The following is a 24,295-nucleotide window of genomic DNA, read 5'->3' on the forward strand; positions in this document are numbered from 1 at the left end:
AATGTAAAGGATGGGTAAGAAAGGGCTCCCACTCCTGTAGCCTGAGCAGAAGCATCAAGGAAGAATGGCCCCAGGAAGCCCAAATCAGTGCTCTATGGCCAGCCAGGCCACATGGAACCTTGTTAAAGCCTGTGAACTTATCAACTCTTATTAACTCCCTGTTAATTCCTACTAAGTCCTGCTAACTCATATCAAGTCCCATTAAATCCATGTGTTGAATGTATCCTGAAAGAACTGACCAACATCCTCCAGAAATCAGGATGTCATACATGCTGTGTCTACGATGATCCTCCAATCTGCCAAACAAGGAATGAAAGAAAGTCACCTTGCATGGCAGGTTTTTGACAAAGCCCTGCAATCTTCCTGGTGACTGCTGCTTAGAACTGAAACCAACTTCATATAATCCATTCTGGAGGGATCTGCACCCCTCTTCATTTTTCTCTTTGATTTCTCAGAGATTTCTAAGTGTGGTGTAAGGTCTCACAGGATGTCATGTAAACTAGAGGTAGACTCTCTGAGGCACCTCCATCAGCTGCCCTCCCACCTGGCCAGTTGGCTTGGCCTGACCCTGTTCCCTGCCATGTCCCATACTCCTTGGCTCGTGGAGATAACAGAAGCGGAGCAGAAGCTGGTAGCTCTGCTTTTCCATCATCATCAATACTGCAACCACTTACTTGCTCCAGAGAGTGGGTTTCCCCCTTCCTTGCTCTTTTTGCTCTGAATAGAGTTTGAAAGAAGCTTTTTTGCTGTCGTCGCTAGCATTTTCTTCCAAACCTCAGCTCATTCCTATTCTTACACCTTCGCCAGTCTTCTGCTTTTGTTCTGCATTTTGGGGCCACTCCTTGCAGTTTTTGAGCAAGTCATTCCTGAAGTCTGAGCATGGGAGAGATCCCTGTCAGCCATTCTGGTTTCACTGAGTTTCTCCTCCCTTTCCTCCTCATCAGGCTCATCTACTCCACAGACAGAACTTGCTTTTGTACAACTTCAAATCCTTAGTGGGCCATGTTTCCTTTCAGTTTCTGGTCAGGAGCAAACACCTATCTTTCCTTTGAATTTCTTTACTCTTTCCACGCACAAATTCACCTCTACTGAGATCAAAGGCCTCTAGTTACCGAAGCTCCATCTTTGCCTGCTCTTTCCACTCTCCTGCTCTTCTCCAAGGTTAGCTCCCCAGCCAAGGTTTTGATCCCCGGCTGTGGACATGGTTCACACTCCCACCTTAAACAACTAGATTACCTAGAAAGCCCCAGGTCAGTTTCTATTTGGGGTGGGTTGAGCTACATCCTTCTACATGTTGAGAGGGGTTAGCAAAGAGAGCCTCCTTCCTCCACCATGTATCCTGGGAGACCCCCTCTGAGAGGATACCCAGTATGCACTTGGGTCCTGCTCAGCCAAAAAGCCGCATGCAAGGGTCCACTGACACACCAAGAATTATAAGCTAGCAATCTCATGAGTCTAGAATGCCCAGGCCTTCACCCAATCTCAATCTTATATTTTAACAGCACTTTGTGCCTTTACTAATTCTAAATCCAACAACAAAAAGTAGACTCTTGTATACAGATGTCAATCTAAGGTCAGAACTGTGTCCTTTTTATATCCTTGAATCTAGCTGGGTACCTACTTAAAGCACTGTAGGTGCCAAATACTTTCTCAGTAAATTGAGTCCAATATAATGCCTTTTTATTTATAAAACATCAACACATAATTCCATTGTATATGTTATATTCACTCTATAATGGGGACATAGTTCTGGTCTGAAGTTGTTTTTTTTTTTTTAATTTTTTTTCAATGTTTTTTATTTATTTTTGGGACAGAGAGAGACAGAGCATGAACGGGGGAGGGGCAGAGAGAGAGGGAGACACAGAATCGGAAACAGGCTCCAGGCTCCGAGCCATCAGCCCAGAGCCTGACGTGGGGCTCAAACTCACGGACCGCGAGATCGTGACCTGGCTGAAGTCAGACGCTTAACCGACTGCGCCACCCAGGCGCCCCAGGTCTGAAGTTTTTAAAGCCTTACATGGACTAACTTACTTAAAATAAACTTCAGAAAGCATCACCTCTGGGCAGTTTCAAAAGAAAAGGGGAATTTACTTACTGAACCAGACTGCACAACCCTCAACATCAACGTCATAAATCATCCCACCAGTAAGAGCCTGGCTCTGCACTATTATAATTACACGTGTGAATACATTTCATGGGGCCCCTAGGTGTATACTATTTTTTTCAAGTTATAATGGACTACATTACTCATAGATGCCCACCAATGAAAGGTAATTTAGGAAAAATAGAACACTAATCACAAGTTTAAAAAAAAAAATCAGTTACTTATATGGGCACCTGGGTGGCTCAGTTGGTTAAGCGTCTGACTTCGGCTCAGGTCATGAACTCAGTTTGTGGGTTCAAGCCCCACATCAGGTTCTGTGCTGACAGCTTGGAGCCAGGAGCCTGCTTTGGATTCTGTGTCTCCCTCTTTCTCTGCCCCTCCCCTGCTCATGCTCTGTCTCTCTCTCTCTCTCAAAATAATAAACATTAAAAAAATTAAAATAAAAATCAGTTACTTATAAATTTTAAACAAGGTAACAACCTTTGTGTGTGCTTTTGCCACTTCAAATGAATTCAAGTTTTAATTATCTCTAACACATATTCGGGATTCATATTCGGGATTTTTTCTGGGTTTTGCATTTGGTTTGTATAGTTTTGTTTTTGAAAGAGTATCATGGACAATACCATGCATATATTTTGGTACACCTGAATCCACACAAAGCACAGGCAGTAAAGAAATCACAAGTCTCTATCTCTCTCTCTCTCTCTCTCTCTCTCTCTCTGTGCCCCCCCTAGTAACTTACCTTTCAAACCAAATTGGTTTATTACCCTAGATACTATCCCAGCCTACTCTATCTGCCATGCAAGCCCTCCCAAGAATGGCCAGGGAAGCTCACCTGAGAGGCTGTGGGTCTATGGGAGAATCCAGCAGCAACAAGGCTCCAAGCAGGGGAACTGTGAGGGAGACAGCCAGCATCAAGAAGGTCACTCGGAACACACGGCCACTAAAGGAGCTGACAGAGATGGAATATAAAAAGGCAATTAGCAGAGGCTCAGCCAGGACAAGCTAGGCTGGTCTTAAAGCCCATCAAGCAGGAGCAGGCCTCTAGCCTAGATTCACCCCAAGGCTGCCAACCTCTGTGGCTTGCGATGACACTTTAGGACGGTGGTGTGGGAAACTCTTACTTGCCAGTTACTGGCCAGACAGTATGATAGGTTGCACCTTCAATCCTCTAGTAATGTCTCAAAGAGGGCAAATCAAAGAATTGATAAACACAAAAATGGGAGAAAAGAGGTACAAGGAGGTAATGGAGACACACTCGTCTATAGAGAAGACACATGCTTCCCAAAAGCCACTATTTCCTGGCACATAAATTCAAAGCAGCAACCTTAAGATTCCCAGATTTTGTAGATACAAGAGAAACAAATTCATGAAGCAAAAAGAACACAGGACAACTTCCTGAGTGACCAACTCTCCAATCATTTTTCCAATCACACTTTTAAGAACTCAAAAGCACATCCCAGCTCTCTACCTGGTAGAAGTCTGACAGATACTGACAGTTACTTAAAAAGAATCTATACGATCACAATTCCAAGTCATCTTTACTAAAGCCTTACAAAGATATAGAAGATGTCTTGGGAATCCTGTGTGACATTTTTGGACAAATGACCAATGGTAACTAAAATAACTCTCAAATGATCTCACATACATCATTGCTCATCTGCTAAACAAGAGAACACATTTAGCCTCTTGCAACTAAATAAACTTTATAGGATCATTATTTGCTGTAAATGAAAATTTACTAAATACATCAAGATTAACTTAAAGTAAATAAAATCATGAGCTCCTAAGGCAGAGAATCTTTCTCTGTCCAAAAAAAAAAAAAAAAAAGTTGACTTAAAGAAAAAAATCCAGACTCACACTTAACAAACACTTCATTTAAGGACAAAGTTTTGTTTGACTTCTGACAAGCTAGGCTTCCACTGTATAAACCTGATCCAGGTAGAGCATAGAAATGTGGGGGCTTCAGGGAAAGTCCTAACTTTCCCAATAGTCAGCAACTCCACTTCAGGCAAGGTTCTTCACCCAAAGTCCTTAAGTTTCCCACTATGAAATGGGGTTTGGGGCAGGATAACCTCAAAGTCCTGCCCAATTTGAACATGCATGATTTTAATAAATGAATATGGAAGAAAATAAAGCATCTGTTTCTATTGGGTAGAAATGAAAGACAAAGGGAAAGAAAGACAAAAGAGGAGAGTGAAAAGCTTTCATAGTGTCACCTTGCAGAACCATGGACAGCATAACTGAAGAGTGTTTCCACCAACAATCTGAATGGGCAAGAGAACAGTCTCCCTAGAGCCTCCAGAAAGGAACACAGCCCTGCTGACACCTTGATTTTAGCACAGTGAGACCTGTCCAGCACTGCTGACATCCAGAACCACAAGTTAATCCATTTGTGTTGTTTAAGCCACTAAGTGTGTGGTCATCCACCATGACAGCCATAGAAAACTAACACAGTCTTCTAATTAAACTACTTTTGTTGCCTGGAAGTGGGGGACTGCTGTAACATGTGGAAATAGCTTTGTAATTGGGCAGTAGATAGAGGAAAACATTTTGAGAAGCAGGACAGGAAAAGTCCGTACTTCCTTGAACAGACATGGTAGAAAAATGTATGTTAAGGACTCTGCTAGCAAGGGCTCAGAAAGCAGCAAGGAGCATGGCAGAGAAAATGTACATCATCACAGGGAATGATTAAATTGTTGGGAACAGACTGTTAGCAGAAACACGGACAGTGCAGGCACTGCTAGTAAGGGCTCAGAAGGATGTCAGGAACAAGTTACAGGAAACTGGAAGAGAGCAAATCCTTATTATACTGTGTCCTGCAGCAATGTAGAAAGTAGAACTTGTAAATGACGAGCCAGGATGCTGAGCTGAGGCCCTTTCCAAGCAAAATGGAAGGTGTGGCCTGATTTCTTATTGTCCTTTTTCCTCCAGAGGACAGCATAGGGGGCAGCACTAAGCACTTCTTTTGGCCTTTGACATTTCCTCCTTTGCTAATGAGAACTCTAGTCTGTGTTTACCTTCCTTCTAATAACCTTCCAAAAATGAATTTTGTTCCTAACTTCCTTCTCTTCACTCACACAGGGCTCAGAGCCCAACCCCCACCCCAGGCCAGGTCATCAGGCATTACCCTTTTGCTAGGTGGGAAAGAAGGCAGTCCCTCCCACAGAACCCGGCTGGGAGAGGCCAAGGGTGCCCAAGCTCCTAGAAGGGGACAGGTAGCCAGAAAGGGAAAATTCAGGCCAATTTATCCCTCTCAGCCCTGTCTCCAAACCCTAAACCACAGAGTCTTCTAATGTGACTGACACCAGTCAAGGGTACAAGAATACAGTGCATGAAAATGCACATATGGCACAGATCAGCTATGACCTGACATCACAGCTGGCTAAGGCAACCTGAGAGATCTGCAGCAAGGGAAGGAATAAGGGCCATAAAAAGAGTAATGATAAAAACAGTGACAATAAGAATGTGCCATACAATGGGCTTCACATGGGTAGTCAGGTAGAACTATGTACCTCTCTGCTTTCCAAAGAGAAAAGAAAGCAGAGAGAGACAAGTGGGCCCACAGCCCACTGCCCGAACTGGAAGAGCACGATGGAGGGCCAGATCTGAATGTAAGGCTGTAGTCACCATTAACAATGTTGCCTGCCAAGGACAAGTGGACGGGGAGAAGATGCCCAGACCTGGAGCCCTCGGAGCTGGGGTTTGAAAACGCTGCACAACTTAACCGTGTTTTGCCTATTCTAAATATTTCATATATATGGAATCATATAAAAATGTGACCTTTCACAAATGGCTTCTTTCACTCAGCATATGTTTTGAGATTCATCCAGGTTGCAGTATGTTATCACTACTTCATTCTTTTTTATGGCTCAACAATATTCGATTGCAAGTATATACAGGCATGTCTTTTACTGCGCTTCACAGATATTGCATTTTTTACAAGTTAAAGATTCAAGACTTCAGTGGGAGATAACTGCAGATGTGGTGGAAACAGCAAGAGAACCATCAGAAGTGGAGCCTGAAATTGTGATTGAATTGCTGCAATCTCGTGATAAAACTTAAATGGATTAGGAGCTGCCTCTTACAGATGAGCAAAGAGTGGTTTCTTGAGATGGCATCTACTCCTGGAGAAGACTTTGTGAAGATTGTTGGAATGACAACAAAGGATTTAGAATATTACATAAACTTAGTTGATAAAGCAGCAGCAGGGTTTGAGGGGATTGATTCCAATTTTGAAAGAAGTTCTACTGTGGGTAAATGCTATTGAACAGCATCACCTGTTATAGAGAAATCATTTGTGAACGGAAGAGTGAATTGACGCATCAAAACTTCATTGCTTTATTTGAAGAAATTGCCACAGCCACCCAGCCTCCAGCAACCACCATCCTGATCATCAGCAGCCATCAACATCGAGGCAAGACCTTCCACCAGCAAAATGATTATGACTCACTGAAAGCTCAGATGCTGGTTAGCATTTTTAGGCAGTATTTAAAATTAAGGTATGTACATTGTTTTTCTATACATAATGCTATTGCACATTTAATAGACTACAGTGTAAGCATAATTTTTATATGCACTGGGAGACCAAACAATTCATCTGACCCACTTTATTGAGGTAAAAATGGTCTGGAACAGAACACACATTATCTCAGAGGTATGCCTGTAACACAATTTGTTTATCCACTCATGGACATTTGGGTGAGAGGGGGAAATGAGTGATTACTGAATGGGTACAACATGTTTTTATGGGGTGATGAAAAAGTTTTGAAACTAGAAAGTGTTGCCCAACACTAAGTATCACTGTACACTCTAAAGTGGTTATTTTCATGTTATATTAATTTCACCTCAATTTTTTAAAATGTTAACAGTGATGAAAATGTTCTAAACTTAAGGCTGTGGTGACTGTTGCAAAACTCTGAATATACTAAAAACCTCTGATCTGGACATTTTAAAATGGGTGAATTTCACAGTATGTGAATTATACCTTGTTTTAAAAAAAGTCACTGACCCAAACTATGCAAAGTGCCACTCTGAGGCCAGGACACTGTAACTCAAAGTGATTTTCTTTAAGTGGCCTAAAGTCTTTCAACACATGGGAAATAACAATGTTTCTGTATGGTAAAGCAGGACTATTTACAAGTCCAAATAACAGGAATAACTTTGTGTGATTCTTTTAAAAGAATCCCAAGAGAGACAAATGCAAAGGCGTGTGGTGAATGTGTGTGGCTGCACTGCACACAGCATTCAGGTAAGGTCCAACAAGGAGGTCCTGTCCTTACAAGAAGGCCAATGTAATCACCCCTCACCACCCCTGCTAAAGGTGCAGTCAGCCCCAGAGCAAGCTGCATTGCGCAATCTTTCACCACAGAGCTGTCATTAACAAAAATGGTGACACTCTGGCCAAACTGCGACTTTACCTTTTCCTTACCTAACATGATTCTACATAAAACACATCCTTCTCATTTGTCTCAGACTCTAAACTCTCCTTTACCACACCATAGCTTACATTTATGTTAATATTAATTTAGTAACCCAATTCAGAGATCTCGAGTCCCTGGTTGAATATCTGGTTGCCCCTTTACATAATAGTAAAAAGCTCACTGATCTCCAGAACAAAAAGTCCAGCCAGGACTGAAAGCAGGTGCTTACAGCTAAAAAGGCAGCCAGAAATTGGAAGTCCATCCTTGCCAGAGTTCTAGCTACTGTCTTCTTACAATCACAGTCTAAAAAGCTAAAGAAAATTCAGAGGCCACCCAGTCCTGGGCTCCCAAAGCTGGCCAGTCCCTGGAGGGCCTACACCAGATGACTAGGGCAACTTTAAATAAAGTCCAGAAATTCTGATTGGGCAGGACCAACAGGGGCCTGGGAACCCTTTTTCTGTTTTCACACTCCCCAGTTGTTCCTGATGTGCAACTGGATACCACCAACCTTGTCCAACTCCCTACCAGGTGAAAGAAGTCCATCAACATCTCCCTGGCTGATCATGAGACACAGCCTCTGATGGAAAGTTCTATGGTCAAGTTTTAGAAACAACAGCCTAAACTTAAACTCCTTGAGCAGTGCCAGCTAACAGAACTGTCATGATAGAAATACAGCAGCTACTAGCCACATGTGGCAGCTGAGCACCTGAAATGGGGCCAGCATGTTATACAAATGAGCCAAAGATGGCCTCTGTATATTGGCTCTGTGTTGTTTATTTCTCTACTGCAGGCTGAGACCTTTAGTTCAAAAGGCCCACCAGCACCAAACTCTAACTTTTACATACTCAATTATCTTTAAAACAGCCAAACAAGCAAACTTTTAGCCATTTAGAGTCACCTGCCTTCCATACTCTATGAAAGCTCGTGGAGGGCAGTTACCCATTGATAAGACAGGCCTTGAAGTTTTAAGGCCCTTACCTGCTACTGCTGCCCCTGGGGCTCTCTGACACAGAGACTTACTGAGATACAGGTGGCCCCTCTCCTTCCCCCTTGACTCCTCTCCCCTTCTGGACTGTGGACCCCTCTCCTGCTCCCATATGCGAAACTGTCCAAGTGTCACCCAATAAAGCTCATGTGTGCCACTGCTTCCTCAGTTGTATCTTTTTTCTTGATGAGCCCCCAAATCCCTCACACTCCCTACATAGTGCAAATGAGGAACTGAATTTTTAACATTAGTCCATTTAATTTAAATAGCTACATATGGCAAGCAGCTAGCACATCAGACAGCTCGTTTAACATTCCTTCACACATGAGCATTTAATAACAAACCATATACATGTGCCAGGTACTATCCACGGCCCTGAGAGGATAGCAATAAATAAAATAGTTTCCTGCCTTCTGTTTATTTTAGTAAATAAGTAGATGCCAAACAGTGACAAATACAATGAAGAAAAACACAGTATGATGGGGTACAGAGGGGGAAGGTTGGCCACACACAGAGGTCAAAGCAGATGACCTCTGAACAGAGACTTCAGTGAAGCTGGGGAAAAAGTCAAATACCTGAGGCAGAGCAATGTAGACAGAGGTAACACAGTAAGATTCAATAAGCACGTGGCATGAATAAAGAATACATGCTTTAAGGGGTTAACTTTAAGCCCCCATTCCCAAACCTTGACCACAGAGACAGAATGACCAAGGCAAGCATTGAGGGGAAGCTGCTGGAACAGGTCAGGCCCACAGCCAGGGGCAGATCCCACAGTGCCCTGAAGGTCAGAGAAGTGCCTGCCGGCATGCAGGATGAATGTCCATGAAGGCTACAACATAGAGCACTTCCTTACTTCTTTTACTTGGGGGACATTGGCTGCTCAGGTCACCTCACACAATATGTTCTGCGAAACACACTTCATCTCTGCTTGCACTGACTGGGCCCAGCTGTGTGCCTTCAGGGGCAGCAAACCCTTGACCTCCCAGACACCCAAGATCATACCACCATCCTTGGGCAAAGCATCCCCAGTCCTGCAGGAGTTCCTCAGATGGTAGGGATTGCAGAACTTTCCTGGTTGTTTCAGAGTTTGTCAAAATTCCCCAATAAATTAAATGTGATGCCCATCTGTGATGGGTATGGAGCCGGATTAAGATTCTTTCTCTCTCTCCCCCTCCCCCACACACCCCACAGGTTCCCACTCTCATGTGCATGTGCTCTCTCACTTGCTCTCTCAAAAAAAAAAAAAAAAAAAAAAAAGTGGTGCCAGAACTCAAAGCAAAGCTCTAGTTTAAACCATAACCATCATTCCACAAAATGGCTTTAATTGCCATAACTGAAAAATAAGATGATTTTACACAAAAATCTGGGTTTCCAACTTCTCTGGAAAAAAGAGATCTATGAAACCTAAGGCTGCAGGACAGGTGCACAGGGCTTTCCACTCTTCAGACAAACACACACTCTTTTCTTCTCCCAGCCCCACACCTGCTACAGACTCTACCACAAACAAAATGACCACTACATGTGCAGTGCTAAGGCCAGGGCCTGGAACATCTAAAGCACTGGGGTGTCTGGCTGGCTCAGCTGGATATGCATCTGACTCTTGATTTTGGCTCAGGTCATGATCCCAGGGTCATGGGATTGAGCCCTGCATTGGGCTCCACACTCATATAGAGCCTGCTTAAGATTTTCTCTCTCTCTCCTTCTGCCCCTCTCCCCCACTCTCTCTAAAATAAAAAATAAATATAAAAGCACTCCCTAAATGGTAGGTAGCAGGAATGCTGCTCCCCTGGCAGCATCTGAGTCTGTGACTGTGTGGCAATGGGGCTTCTGTACCCATTTATTTTAGCCCAAGGTTCATTCCTGCAAACTCACATTCACCTATAATTCTGCCTTTCCTCCATGTCTGCCCCCTGCCTCTGCACATCTGCCTTATTAAATAAAGGACACTCCATTTATCTCTATCCATTTTCACTGACAAAAGTGCGCACGTTCCCACAATACTCTTTCCCAATCTGTGTTGACACATCCAGGAAGGCTGGCAACTTCCATTCCAGGGGCAGTTTGGGAAATCAATTTGTTTGCCCAATCTCTTAGAAAACCCCAGAGTGATGCTCACCTCCTTGAAGACACCTGCACCCTGAAATTTCCAACATTTCTAAGGGCAATAGAACAATCATGGTGATACAACAAGATTTGGCAACTACTATTGGTTCATCCATGATTTGCAAAATCCTCTATAATTTCACCAGGCAAACCTGAAAGATGTTCGCCAACATCAGGGCAAGGTATCATTCATGGACTGAAGATTTCATGAGATCAAAAACAACCTGTGATTTTGTGGAAAACCTATTAGCCACAAATCTGTGGGGCACCAGAGGCCCAGGTGTCAAGGTGACCCGTGGAATCTGAGAAAGTCAAATAGCAGCCAGCCTAGTCTTTTAACCAACTGCACCTTGAATTTGTTGGTGTCACACATTACTTTAAACTGGGGCTCCTGGACCGTAGATGTCTTCATTTTAGCATTGAAAATAATAAGAAACAAGTTAAAAGAGCCATTTGAAACACACACTCAGGCGGAAGGGCTGAGAAGAAATCATGGATTCCTGACTCTTCATGTCCATGACTTTATGATGGCCACATCTGTCTCTCCACCCTGCCTCCCTTTTTCCTCAGTCTTAAAAAGAAAAATGAATGTAGTAGAGATTTTTAATTAGCCTAAAATCCTTTAGAAGTTTATTGAAAAAGCAGTTGTTAAATTTCAATGTATTCACTCTTCAGTCCTTAACAGTTACAAAAAGACATTAAGCAGCTATTCTCTCTTCCAGACTGAACTATGTTCCAAAAGAAGAGGAATAGTTTCAGTGTTACAATCATTCTGATAGAGTTTCTAAAGCATACGGGGAAACTAATGCCAAATAATTATCAGCTTGCTCCAGTATTGTTCAAGTGCTTAGTTCATCTATATTCCAAACTGAATAAAAGGATTTAATGACCACATTCCCCATTATAGCTTAAGTACAGAAATTCAAGAGCTTTGGTATAAAACCTTATTTCCAAAGCATAATTTTAAAAATATGCTTCTCAATCCTTGTCCAGCTGCCAGTGCTATCCTCATTCATTCATTTCTGCTTCTCTTTTGACTCCATTACTCTAATGTTATATAAATCACTTCACTCACATAGATCTCAATGACCTTAGCAATCAGAGCTAACATCACATTTTATGTCAAGAGTCAGGAGACTAGCTAAGGTATTACTAGGCATCCCTTCCACTAAAATCTACTGTCCTATTTCTGTTAATTGAATAACATATTATTCAAGGGTTTGTTTTTTTTTTTTTCCTGTTTAGCACATCTAAAGTTTATTCTATAGTTATCAGATTTCTATTTCCTTCAGTTTCCTTTACTTCACCCACAATACACAATGCTTCCCTGTCTTTTGGTGAATCTTAAATTTTTAAGGTAATCAAGAAGACAATGAGAAAATTTAGAAAAACAACTATAACTCTATAATATACAATACTAAATGTAAGGAAAAAGGTGAGAACTCATTTTGAAAAAAAGATCATTACAGATATATGGCAATGGGATCAAATACATAAGAGAAAGAGGGAAACACAGGAAAATAAGAACAATGTTCATGGACAGGGAAGTCAAGAAAATTTCTTAAATAAACATAGTTTTGTAAAAGACACAGTGGAAAAGATGAGCAGCAGATGATGATTCTGGAACACCCAATTTATCCTGCCACTAAGTCAGAAATCCCTGAGAAACTGAAAAACAATTTAATTCTGCCCCTCTGTCCTGTGGTCAGGAGTGTTCAGAGGAGCCAGGTGAGGGGCGCCTGGGTGGCACAGTTGGTTAAGCGTCCGACTTCAGCCAGGTCACGATCTCGCGGTCCGTGAGTTCGAGCCCCGCGTCGGGCTCTGGGCTGATGGCTTGGAGCCTGGAGCCTGTTTCGGATTCTGTGTCTCCCTCTCTCTCTGCCCCTCCCCTGTTCATGCTCTGTCTCTCTCTGTCCCAAAAATAAATTAAAAATGTTGAAAAAAAAATTAAAAATAAATAAATAAATAAATAAATAAATAAATAAAAAAGAGGAGCCCAGGTGAGATGGGCCCATCCCACAAGTGCCTGCAGATGCTACATGCCCTGGTTTTCAACACACTGCACCTCAAAGCAAACTCAGGGCCAGCTGCTCTTTCATTTCTCATATAGCAAGTACGAAACAAGTCTTGTTTTCATGGTTTCTGCCGTAAAGCACTGCCAATCCTTGCATGTTAACTCTAAAAACCTCCTCTGTCATCAGCAGACCATGACTTCACAATATCCACAATAAGTAGAGTGACCAACTTGTCCTGGTTTGCCCAGGGTTAGCATTGAAAGTCCTGCATCCGTGGAAACCTCTGAGTTTATTCAGCATACTCCTGACCTTTCCACAGGCACCGGGAGTCAAAAATAACCAAAATCTCTTCTCTGCCATTTGCCTTTCTAGAGTCAAAACACTCGTCTCTGCTATAGCTCTCCTTGAAATGTGGTCCTCTTATTATCAGTGAATAAATTCAGTCTTTCCCCACAAAAACTGGCCCTCATTCAGTATGCACCACACCCTTTGACATACTGATATTTCCACTAAATATCTCCATCAACTTAGAATTCAATCAGTTCCACAACTTTGAGGTTGGTCTACACGGAGCCTCTTGGTTCTCCCTAAAAATTCAAAGTTACAAGCCTCAGGAGACAAAATTAAAAAAAAGAAGCTTAAGTATTATAATGTAAATAGATGCTTAAGGGCCATGCTTCAGTTATTAGCTAACAAAATAGTGTCCTTAAATTCTGGAAGGTTGGGAGAAGCAAAGGCCAAAAATCTGAGATTTCTTTATTAGGTAGGCATCAACTAGTTTCCTATGCTTCTCCGTCCCTATCAGGAAAAAATCTGCAAGCTTGAATTCTCACAAAATTTGCTTAACATTAAATGTCACTTCTGTTCTCTACTTTTCCCTGAAAACCACGGTAAAGGCCGGTGACCACGCAGAGAGAGGTGGGCAGGTGCAGAGGCCAGCTCTACGCTGAAATACGAGGCGCGACCTGAGCATTTCGGACCTTCCTTCCGGACAGAGCGAGCCGGGGACAGGGAAGACCTTGGACCCTGGCCAGATGGCTCTCCCCCGGGGATCAGGTAAGCCAGCAAGAAGAATAGGGCAAGGAGGAGAAGGAGGGGGGCTGAGGGAAAGACGAGGAAGCAACTGCTCTAGAAGTTAGGGTGAGATTGAGACGAAGAAAGGGGCAGATGGGAAGCAAGGCGGTCTTGAGACCCCGAGAGCCGGGAAACAATGCTGAGATTGGAAGCAGAATGCACCAAAGCCTCAAGAAGGCGGCAGGTGCATTTCCTTGGCCAGGGCCTGTTTCCTGCCCTGTAAAATGAATTTAGCCAGAGGAATTAACTGGAATGGCACCTGCACCCCGCTTGGCAACGCATTTACCCAACTGCTGTTATTGCTGTCCTGTTGGTTAGGAGGGTCGACCCAGCCATTCGCGGCCCACGTCCGGGGTCCCGGCCTACCTGCCGTCCTTGGCCTCGGGGACCTGGCCATCGTCCGTGACGACCTGCGGCCGCAGCGGCCGGCGCTGCCGCAGCCCGTCCGCCTCGCTCATGGTGCGAGCGCCACGGTTGCCAGCCCCGCTACAACCCGGGAGACAGCAACGAGAGCTCAGCACTTGCCCAATCCCGCCGCACCGCCCTCGGCCACGCCCCTCACCCGACAGCGCGCGGATGTGACGTTACGACCACCGCCCCTTCCGGGAGCTAGCGCGCGGGGCCTCCGGAGCGTAGGTCAGAGGTTCCTCTCCGCCAGGACTAGTGAGTGGGGCAGGTCTGGGGTCACGTACCTGGCTCGGGGTGCGGGGCTCCGAAACGGGTCCCGGCCCAGTGCGGACGCCTTAGAGGCATCGGGAGGCGCGTAGCCTAACCCCGGGGTCGCCCAGCTCAGCGTCTGCGCTTCCTGTGTTTTCATCGCAGGCGGTGGGGAGGCCGGAAACGTTATGCTCATAGTAGTGCACGTAGGCGGTGTTGGACTTAGGTGTTGGCCTTTTGTGTCGGTAGAAGTTGGCGCTGCTTGTGAAGTGACAAAGACCCTGGCTCGTATAAGCGGGTTACAAAAATAAGTTCGTATTTTGGGAGGGACACGAGTGCAAGTAACGCCCGCCTGAAATTTATATTACCTTTTACAAACATCCACTTGAGGGGAAAATTTGGGACAAATATGCCGCCCTTTGGATTAGGGACATTGAGTATTAAATCTTTTTGTTAACAGAACATTTGATAAAGTTTGTGAAAGAGTTACCCTTAGAAGTAAAAGTGGGGCTGACATAGTCATAAGTAGAATATATGCAACTAAGAGCTTATCCCAGGTCTATACTTAATAGAACCACTGGGTAGAATAGTCCATTGACTGAACGTGCAGGTGTTTTCACTTAATACACTGCAAAAATCACGTTAATACATACTGTTTTGTCCATGCTGTAAGTATATGTATCTGAGGTAGCATACACTAAGTTGTGGATAATGATAGACAGAATGGGAAACCCATTAAGCTGTGTACACCTTGCATTTCTTTGATGAAGAGGGGGAAAGTAATTAAATGATTGGTCAGAGGATTTGCAGAACAGGCCAAGAAAGTGACATTACTGTTTTAAGAGTCCCTCAATATAGCAAGAGTAGAAGCAGAGTGACTTTAGAATGACAAAAGGAGGAATTTTGAAAATTATTGTTTTGTAAGTTTAGGATTTTTCTCGTGTGCATTACTCATAATGGGCATTACTAAGCACAGCTATGCCTGTTTTTATTTTAGTCCCTTTAACATGATTTAATGTGAATAAAATCAGAATTTGTCTAAATAAAAAAAAAGTAAAAGTGGGATATAAATAGAAGCTATCATTAATTGCAACAAATAAGGTTTAAGAAAGCAGGAAGCAATCTTCAGTTTGTTCGTTAGCAATATTTTAGTCAACTAGGTATATTTCTAGGTGCTGGGAGGTGACGATGAGCCAACCATAGACAAGTCCCCTCACTGAAGGTAAACTAATGAGAGATGACTTTAATCAGGTCATCATAAAGATAAATGTAAAATGTGAAATGTAATAATTGAACTAGAAAAGAATAATATGATCTTGTGAGAGCATTTGACACATGAAGGAGCTGAGAAAGGATTGGATTTGGGGGAAAAACAGGATTTCCAATCAGAGGAAACCAAGTCCTGTTACTGTGCATCATCTCTAGAAAAGGCATGTTCAGGATGAAGTATTAAAGAATTAATTTCCAGGGTGCCTGGGTGGCTCAATGAAGCATCTCACTTGATTTCAGCTCAGGCCATGATCTTGTGGGTTTGAGCCCCATGTTGGGCTGTGTGCGGACACCAGGGAGCCTGCTTGGGATTCTCTCTCCCTCTCTCTCTCCGCCCCTCCTCCCCTCATGTGCTCTCGCACTCTCTTACTCTCTCAAAATAAACTTAAAAAAAAAAAAAAAAGGAATCTCCTTATTGCACTTGAAGGTTCCCCTGATCAAACATGCCATTATCTTTCTTAGGCACTAGAATCCCACATGACTGTTTAACAAGAAACCAAGAGCCAGCATAAGGGAAATGAGTATATATAAATCCAGTTCAGGGATTCCAGGACTGCCAGGGATATAGTTAAGGCCTGGGAAGTATTTTATTTCATTCTCTCTCCAATACAACTGGTATAGCTGTTGTATCAAGGATAATTTAAACAGCACTGCATGACCTGGCCCTTCCTGCCTGTCTGTACTATCTCTCCGGTTCTGAATCCTATCTTTCAGATACTCAGCATTGCTTGCTGTTTCTAATTCTCTGCTGAGAACCCTTCTCCTGATTTCTCAAGCAGAACATCTTTATGTCTAAGACACTTTGAACATGCCCAATTATAGGACTTAGCTCATTGCATTAGATTTATTTGTATTTCATGCGCAGCGGTAAGGACCACCAACAAAAAACAGCCAGGAACAGAATTAAAAAAAAAAAAAGTAATAATAATAAGTTAAGTTTATTGAACTTGCTACAGCAAAGGAATTCACCAGAGGACCTGTGAGGCTCCTTAAAAGGGGGGAGTTATGGAAGTATCCATGTGAGGGTTAGGACTGGTGTTAGTAACAGATAGTCTTGGCAGGGATGGGTCAAAATTTATAAACTTGGAGAGTCATTGGAGGAGTCAGTGGTCTTATCTGGAACACATGAGTCCATGTGGAGTCCATGTGGAGTTATAGGGAGGTCAGCTTGTCTTGGAACAAATGGTCTGAATGAGCTAAATTAGTTAAATGGTCTGAATTTAATGCTTGTTTTTGCTGGGCAGCGCAGTTTAGTACCGTTTTTCTGTTTGCAAGTCATGGTGAGGTCCACATTACTGTTTGTGGCTTCAGTTCTCCCCCCAGGCTCCAGCCTAGCTGCCACCCAGTTATCAGCAGGGAGATGGGACCCCTATAATTGGTTAGACCATGTTTCTCAACTTCAGCACCACTGACATTTTGGGCCAGATAATTCTTTGTTGGGGGTGGCAGGGAGAAGCTCTCCTGTGCATTGCAGGATGTTTAGCAGCATCCCTGGCCTCCATCCACCAGATGCCAATAGCGTCCCACCTAGTGATGCTAATTAGTAATGTCTCCAGACATTTCCAAGTGTCCCCTGGGAGACAAAATAGCCCCTGGTTGAGAACCACTGGGTTAGACCAACCAGAAGCCACCCTCTTTGCACCCTGAGACTGGGAATGAGGCCCACTTCCATTGAAACTTTGGCCCTCATGGAGGGTAATTGATTTCAATAAATCAGGGTTCTACCAGCATGGAAGGAGAGGCAGTGATGCTGGGCAAGCAGCCAATTGTATGCCTCACAGCTTAAACTAGAAATACTCCCTATTTCCAGTCCAGTGCTTTTTCCCAATCCCATACTGTTTCCATTTCTTTCACAGATATCTGCTGAGAGCCTTCCAGGTGCTCAGCCAAGTGCTGTGACAAAACGAAGGTGAAATAAGGTGAGCCAACATGCAGACATGTTATAATCTCAGAGGGGAGATAAGCCTAATAACCGATATAAAACAGTGTCATGGAAGAACTGCATGATGCCTTGGGGGCCACAAGGAACAAGTGCCATCAGGTAGCAATGCCCAGAGAAGGTTTCATGGAGGAGGTGATGTGTGAACCAGGCCTTGGATAAGTAACATTATAATGGGCAGGTTGAGGGGATGGAAGAGGACAAGAAACAGGCCAAAAGTATGGAGTGCCCATGGATTGGTCGATAAGGTGATGACAATCAGGGCAGACTTCAAGGTTATGAGTAATCAAGAAAGACAAACCATCTCAAAGGGGTAAAGAAGAGCAGCAATAGACAGAGCCCTTCTCCCTGCCCTGAATCCGGGGGAGAGAAAGAGTGGCCTGCCCTAAACAGGGCTTCAAGCTAACTTGTATTGTGATAGGAAGCTCTGGTGTCAGCTCGGGCAGGAAAGTGGAAAGTGTAAAGTTAGAGAATGTAGAATAACTTGTTCACTGTAGAAAAAGCATCTTGGAGATCATGCAGGTGCCAGGCACAGACATCCACAAAAGCCCACTTAAGATGAGGGAGGGATCTATTGGAAGGATATGGGGATATCTCACAGAATACCATCACAGAAAGTACAGCCAAGCCTCACAGGGACTGGAACAAGGGCCTGGAAAAACAGGAACAGTGTTCGTCTCATCCTCCCTGGGGCCTCGCCACGTTTTGTCTCTTGGTCCCTGCATGTTTCTGGGGCAAGCCCTGTTATTTGACTGCCTCCCTTCTTTTTTGCTGCCCTCTACTACAGCTGGATACATTGTTACTTTTCCAGCTCTTAAAGCTAAGGTGCTCCTAGGCTAGATTCTGGCCTTGAGATAAAGAAATCTAGGGTTTCTTTTGACCTCTAGGAAAAGTTTTTGCTTTTCTGATAAAAGGGAGAGATAGGCCTTGCCCTTTCTGCTGCTCTGAACCCCAGAGTTGTGCTTAGAGTGACAGTAGTGTCTTGTGACCATGGGAAAACACCTTGAGGTCTAAACGACAGCAGTCTGAGAACAGAAAACCTAGGCTGCTCACCTCTGCCAGCAACCACCTACACCTGGGCTTTCAGATTACATGAGGAAAACAACCCCTCATGCATGTGAGCAGTTTGTGCTTGCACCTGAATGCGTTCCATCTGACACGCATTCTCTGCATGGACATGTCCATGGCAGAAAACACTGCCTCAAGCCCAGTTCTCCATGACTTCCCATTTCAGGAATCCCACCAACTAACTACAGTCTCTTTGTCCCAAGTCCAGATTCCTGAATTGAGACTCTAATGTTCCCAACTTTGGTGAGGTGCCCAAGCCTGGTGCTGTGTTAGAGGACAAAATCCCACGTTCCACTGAATGTTCAGGAGGAACGAGAGAGAGAACTAGGCGGCAGGACTATGCGTGAGCAGGACAGGACAGCACATTGAATGATGTCTGCTCCAATGAGAAGCAGGTAGGGGAAGAGGTAAGGATTATAAATAAGTTCACTGGAGAAAACTCCCTTAATTACACTAATGAGGAAGATTCTTAAGGTTGACCCAGACTTGATAGGAAATGGTTCTCAGTAGGAAAGACATTCCCCAGTGTCTGCATGGACATGGACATTCATTGTTATTATTTCTGTTGACAAGTAGCTCGTCTGTCCCATTGTTCTTTGGGAATCTTAACACTGACATTTCCTATTTGGCACAGGTCACTTGTTAATCACGTTTCATTACACCCAGAAATCACTTCTTGAAAGCAACTAATTATTTCCCTTAGGCAATTTCTACTCTGCCTTTTTGAGCAAACATATGCATACTTGTAAGTGTATGGCTCCTGGGTGACTCAGTCGGTTAAGCATCCAACTCTTGGTTTCAGCTCAAGTCATGATCTTAAGACCTGTGTCAAGCTCCACGTGAGCCTGCTTGGGGACTCTCTGTCTTAGCCCCTCCCGACTCATGCTTGCTCTTTCTCAAAATAAATAAACTTTAAAAATATTCAAATAAAAGAGTTAAGTGTTTCCTTGACTCTCAAGAATAAAGAGATATATGATTGGCGGAGATGACGTCCTTCTTTGGGAAAGAAATCAGCCCAAAATATGTCTGTGCATCCAGAAGGCTGCTTGGCAGAACTTTCAGTCTGCAAGAGCAAGGAGACTAGACAGAATTACCCAGTTGGTGGCTCTTACTAAGAAAATCCCACCCTGCGGGTGCCTGGGTGGCTCAGTCAGTTAAGTGTTCAACTTCGGCACAGGTCATGATCTTGCGGTTCATGGTTTCAAGCCCTGTGTTGGGTTCTGTTCTGACTACTAACCGCTCAGAGCCTGGAGCCTGCCTTGGATTCTGTGTCTCCCACTCTCTCTGCCCCTCTCCCACTCGCACTCTGTCTCTTATTCTCTCTCAAAAATAAATAAACGTTAGAAAATCCCACCCTATTTGCAAGAGAAGTTGGCAGGCCAACTATTCCAACAGGTTTTCTAAACTCCTTGGTACTTACAGTTTGTTAATAATGTCCTAGGACAGGCAGCCACAGCTTTCTTCCCTTGTCTCTTTCTCAGTTTATTTAGAGTTGGATTTTTGCCTCTGGCTTGTCACCTCTTTGGCCATGGTTGGTACCCTATCATGCAGATGTCAGGGGCACTAATCAGCTCCTGTGCTATTTGGAATAAAGGCTGGTGCAGGCAGGAATTCAGCTTCACGTTTAGCAAAGGCCATAGTGATGGAACCCTCAAAGTGGTACTCTTGGAGGGTCACAGTTTGCCTCTGGCATGACTGGCTGGGAACAAGTTTGGTGGTGTCCCCTAGTTTCCCCATATCCTTATGATAAGGAGAAGAGGAATCCCAGCAACCAAGCAAAAGAGTGTTGAAATCGAGACTTCTTTTTTTTTCTTCCCACTCTTTTCCCTCCAGAGAGCAGGGTGAGAACAAAATGATTCCCATCTCCAATACTTTTAAACCAAGACAGCCGGCAGGAGGGGTTTTTTTGTCCCATAGGCAGCCACAGGGTTTGGTCAAAATGGGCTGTGTTCTTCACAGGCCTGTGCCATTCTTTCACAGTGGCACCTTCCCCTCATTCCACCAGAGAATTCCAGAGTGTGTATCTTCACTCTGCAAGACAAAGAGCCATTCTTGACACATACCAGCTACCAGCTAGGCAAGTGTGATGTCTATTCATTCAACAGATACTAAGCACTTGCCATGTCATGTGTTAGGCAGTACTCTAGGCACTGGTAATTTGCAGGTGGATCCTGCCCTCAGGGAGCTTACCTTCAAGAGAGGAAGGAGACTGTAGATGCACGTACACTGCATAGTGGGTGAGAGGGCAGGGAGTGGGGGCTACTGTTTGTGTGGGGTGGTAGATGGAAGCAGTTGACACTAAACTGTGAATAAAGTCCACTAACTGAATGTGAGTGGGAAGATCGGGGTCTTGGTGTTTGGGTATTATTTGCATTGTTTATCAGGGTGTGGCTGCAGACATAGGCTGTGAACACGTTTGCTTTCATTCCCATAAGTGTCACCAAGCTCCTAAAGTCCTTGCAGGGAAGTGAGCCCTGAACACAGGGCATTTACAAATTCACTGAGAAAAAGGATTCCTGAACTTATCCACTGATTTTAAGTAGTTACACTTTCTCAAGAGCATTTTCTTGTTCTACTCTTTGCCCAGGGTCCACACACCAGAGACAACACCAAGCAGATGACTGCTTCTTCTTCCCCTTTCTGCCCCATAGTACTGCTCTCTCAGCTTGCTTCCCCTTAAATCACCTGTGCCAGGAGGACCACCCTAGTAGTCAGATGCCATAATCAGAGTGTGTGGCCTTCACAGTGTCAACAGCTGGACTCAAAGGCATAAAATGAAGGTAAAAATAAAGCTGATTCTAGGCAGCAGTGGCTCAGTGCCTCAGTGGGTCCCTAGTGAATTCTTTTGCCCCAGGGTGCTGAGCTTCAAGACAGTGGTTCTCAACTTTGGCTGCACATTAGAACCATCTGGGAAGCTTTAAAATATGGTGATGCCTGCATTGGTTGAGCATCCCACTCAACCAATTGATTTTGGCTCAGGTCATGATCCCAGGGTCGTGGGATCGAGGCCTGCATTGGGCTCCACACTGAACATGGAGCCTGCTTAGGATTTATTCTCTCTCTCTCTCTCTCTCCCCCTCTGCCCCTCTCCCACACTTGCACTCGCTCTCTAAAATAAAAAGTTAAAAAAACTCCAATGCTTGTGTCCCACCCCAGAAGTTATGATTAAATTGGTCTAGGGTGTGGCTTGGGCGTTGGGAGTTTTGAAAGCTCTCTAGGTGCTTTTAAAAGCCAAGTTGATGGCACAAAAACAGACACACAGACCAATGGAATAGAATAGAAACCCCAGAACTAGACCCACAAACGTATGGCCAACTCATCTTTGACAAAGCAGGAAAGAACATCCAATGGAAAAAAGACAGCCTCTTTAACAAATGGTGCTGGGAGAACTGGACAGCAACATGCAGAAGGTTGAAACTAGACCACTTTCTCACACCATTCACAAAAATAAACTCAAAATGGATAAAGGACCTAAATGTGAGACAGGAAACCATCAAAACCTTAGAGGAGAAAGCAGGAAAAGACCTCTCTGACCTCAGCCATAGCAATCTCTTACTCGACACATCCCCAAAGGCAAGGGAATTAAAAGCAAAAGTGAATTACTGGGACCTTATGAAGATAAAAAGCTTCTGCACAGCAAAGGAAACAACCAACAAAACTAAAAGGCAACCAACGGAATGGGAAAAGATATTCGCAAATGACATATCGGACAAAGGGCTAGTATCTAAAATCTATGAAGAGCTCACCAAACTCCACACCCGAAAAACAAATAACCCAGTGAAGAAATGGGCAGAAAACATGAATAGACACTTCTCTAAAGAAGACATCCGGATGGCCAACAGGCACATGAAAAGATGTTCAGCGTCGCTCCTTATCAGGGAAATACAAATCAAAACCACACTCAGGTATCACCTCACGCCAGTCAGAGTGGCCAAAATGAACAAATCAGGAGACTATAGATGCTGGAGAGGATGTGGAGAAACGGGAACCCTCTTGCACTGTTGGTGGGAATGCAAACTGGTGCAGCCGCTCTGGAAAGCAGTGTGGAGGTTCCTCAGAAAATTAAAAATAGACCTACCCTATGACCCAGCAATAGCACTGCTAGGAATTTACCCAAGGGATACAGGAGTACTGATGCATAGGGGCACTTGTACCCCAATGTTCATAGCAGCACTCTCAACAATAGCCAAATTATGGAAAGAGCCTAAATGTCCATCAACTGATGAATGGATAAAGAAATTGTGGTTTATATACACAATGGAATATTATGTGGCAACGAGAAAAAATGAAATATGGCCTTTTGTAGCAACGTGGATGGAACTGGAGAGTGTGATGCTAAGTGAAATAAGCCATACAGAGAAAGACAGATACCATGGGATGAGCACTGGGTGTTGTATGGAAACCAATTGGTCAATAAATTTCATATATATAAAAAAAATAAAAAAAATAATAAAAAAAATAAAAACCAGGGAATCACGCACAGTTTTTAAATGGGTACTGTAACTAGTTCAGTGTATCATTGTGTTAGCTTAACATTCTCTTAAACATAGCTTTCGACCTTATTTTTAAGGTGACCAATAGATTAAGAAACTCGTGCACAGGTCTTGTCTTCAGTAATTAAATTTAGTTTTTTCCAAAAAAAATAAAATAAAATAAAAGCCAAGTTGAGCATCACTGCTTAGAGAGGAAATAAGAAATAGAGAAATATGTATAGTATTCCATTTTAGGGAGGTAGATGGGACAGGGGTCTGAATCCAGTGTCGCTATGATTAAGAGACAAAAAGAATCACCCCTTTTACCAATTTGCATTCGGATCCTGAAGAACTGCCTGCCTGCAGGAACATCTGAGAGGCAGCTCTGGGCTGAAAGAGGCTGCAGGGATTTGGCAAAACCCTGACAAAACACCCCTCCTCTTGTCTGGGACCCTGAGGGGCTGTGATTTATTGGTGGGAACACAGACTGTGGTCAGGAATGGGAGGAGAGAGGCTCTGACATGCTGGCAGTGTTTCCTATCATGACCTCAGTGGAAGTTACCTGGGTTTTGTTTCATGTCAGTTTGTTAAGCTGTACATGTTTTATACACCCTTCTATATATGTTATGTTTCATCCAAAAAAATTATTTAAAAAAAAAAAAGCTATTGCCTAGGGGTTCCTGGGTGGCTCAGTTGGTTAAGCATCTGACTCTTGATTTCGGCTCAGGTCATGATCTCATGGTTCATGAGATTGAGCCCCCTCACTGGACTGACTATGCAGAGCCTGCTTGGGATTCTCTCTCCCTGCCCCATCCCCCAACTGTCTCCCTCTCTCTCAACAAGTAAACAAACAAACATTTTTTTAAAAAAGCTATTGCCTAGTTTGAAAGCTCTCTTTCTCCAGGTCACTTTCTTAAATGGAAACAGAAATACATGAAGTGTTGGAATTATTCAGTGGTCTCTGAAAGCTGGTCACTAGGGCCTAGTTGACTATGCAGAATTATTAAAAGTCCAGATTCCCCAACCCCCGCCTCCTGAGATTCAGGCTTAACAATTCTGAGACAGGAATCTGTGTTGTCATCAAGCAGGCATCCAGGTGAGCCTGGCACCAATCCCTGGAAACTCCCCGGGGATCACCGCATGCTCTGCAGCCAGCAGCCTATCATGAACACAGACCCAAGTGGGG

General features: G+C 43.9%; 1 protein-coding gene across 2 annotated transcripts in view; it reads right to left on the reverse strand.

The window, feature by feature from the left end:
* LOC122496652 (adipocyte plasma membrane associated protein) overlaps positions 1–14,269 on the reverse strand; it is a 36,107-nt gene extending 21,838 nt beyond the window's left edge. Inside the window, exons 1-2 of one of the 2 annotated variants that reach the window (XM_043603025.1) lie at positions 14,071–14,269; positions 2,940–3,056 (exon numbers count right to left, since the gene is read on the reverse strand). In XM_043603025.1, coding sequence (XP_043458960.1) covers positions 2,940–3,056; positions 14,071–14,162 — 209 coding nt within the window. In that variant the 5' untranslated portion in view covers positions 14,163–14,269. The remainder of the gene's footprint in view (positions 1–2,939; positions 3,057–14,070) is intronic. The other variant, XM_043603026.1, reaches the window with a different exon arrangement.
* Positions 14,270–24,295: the final 10,026 nt, after the last annotated feature.

This window comes from Prionailurus bengalensis, chromosome A3, assembly GCF_016509475.1.
Source record: "Prionailurus bengalensis isolate Pbe53 chromosome A3, Fcat_Pben_1.1_paternal_pri, whole genome shotgun sequence".
NCBI classification, from domain to species: domain Eukaryota; kingdom Metazoa; phylum Chordata; class Mammalia; order Carnivora; family Felidae; genus Prionailurus; species Prionailurus bengalensis.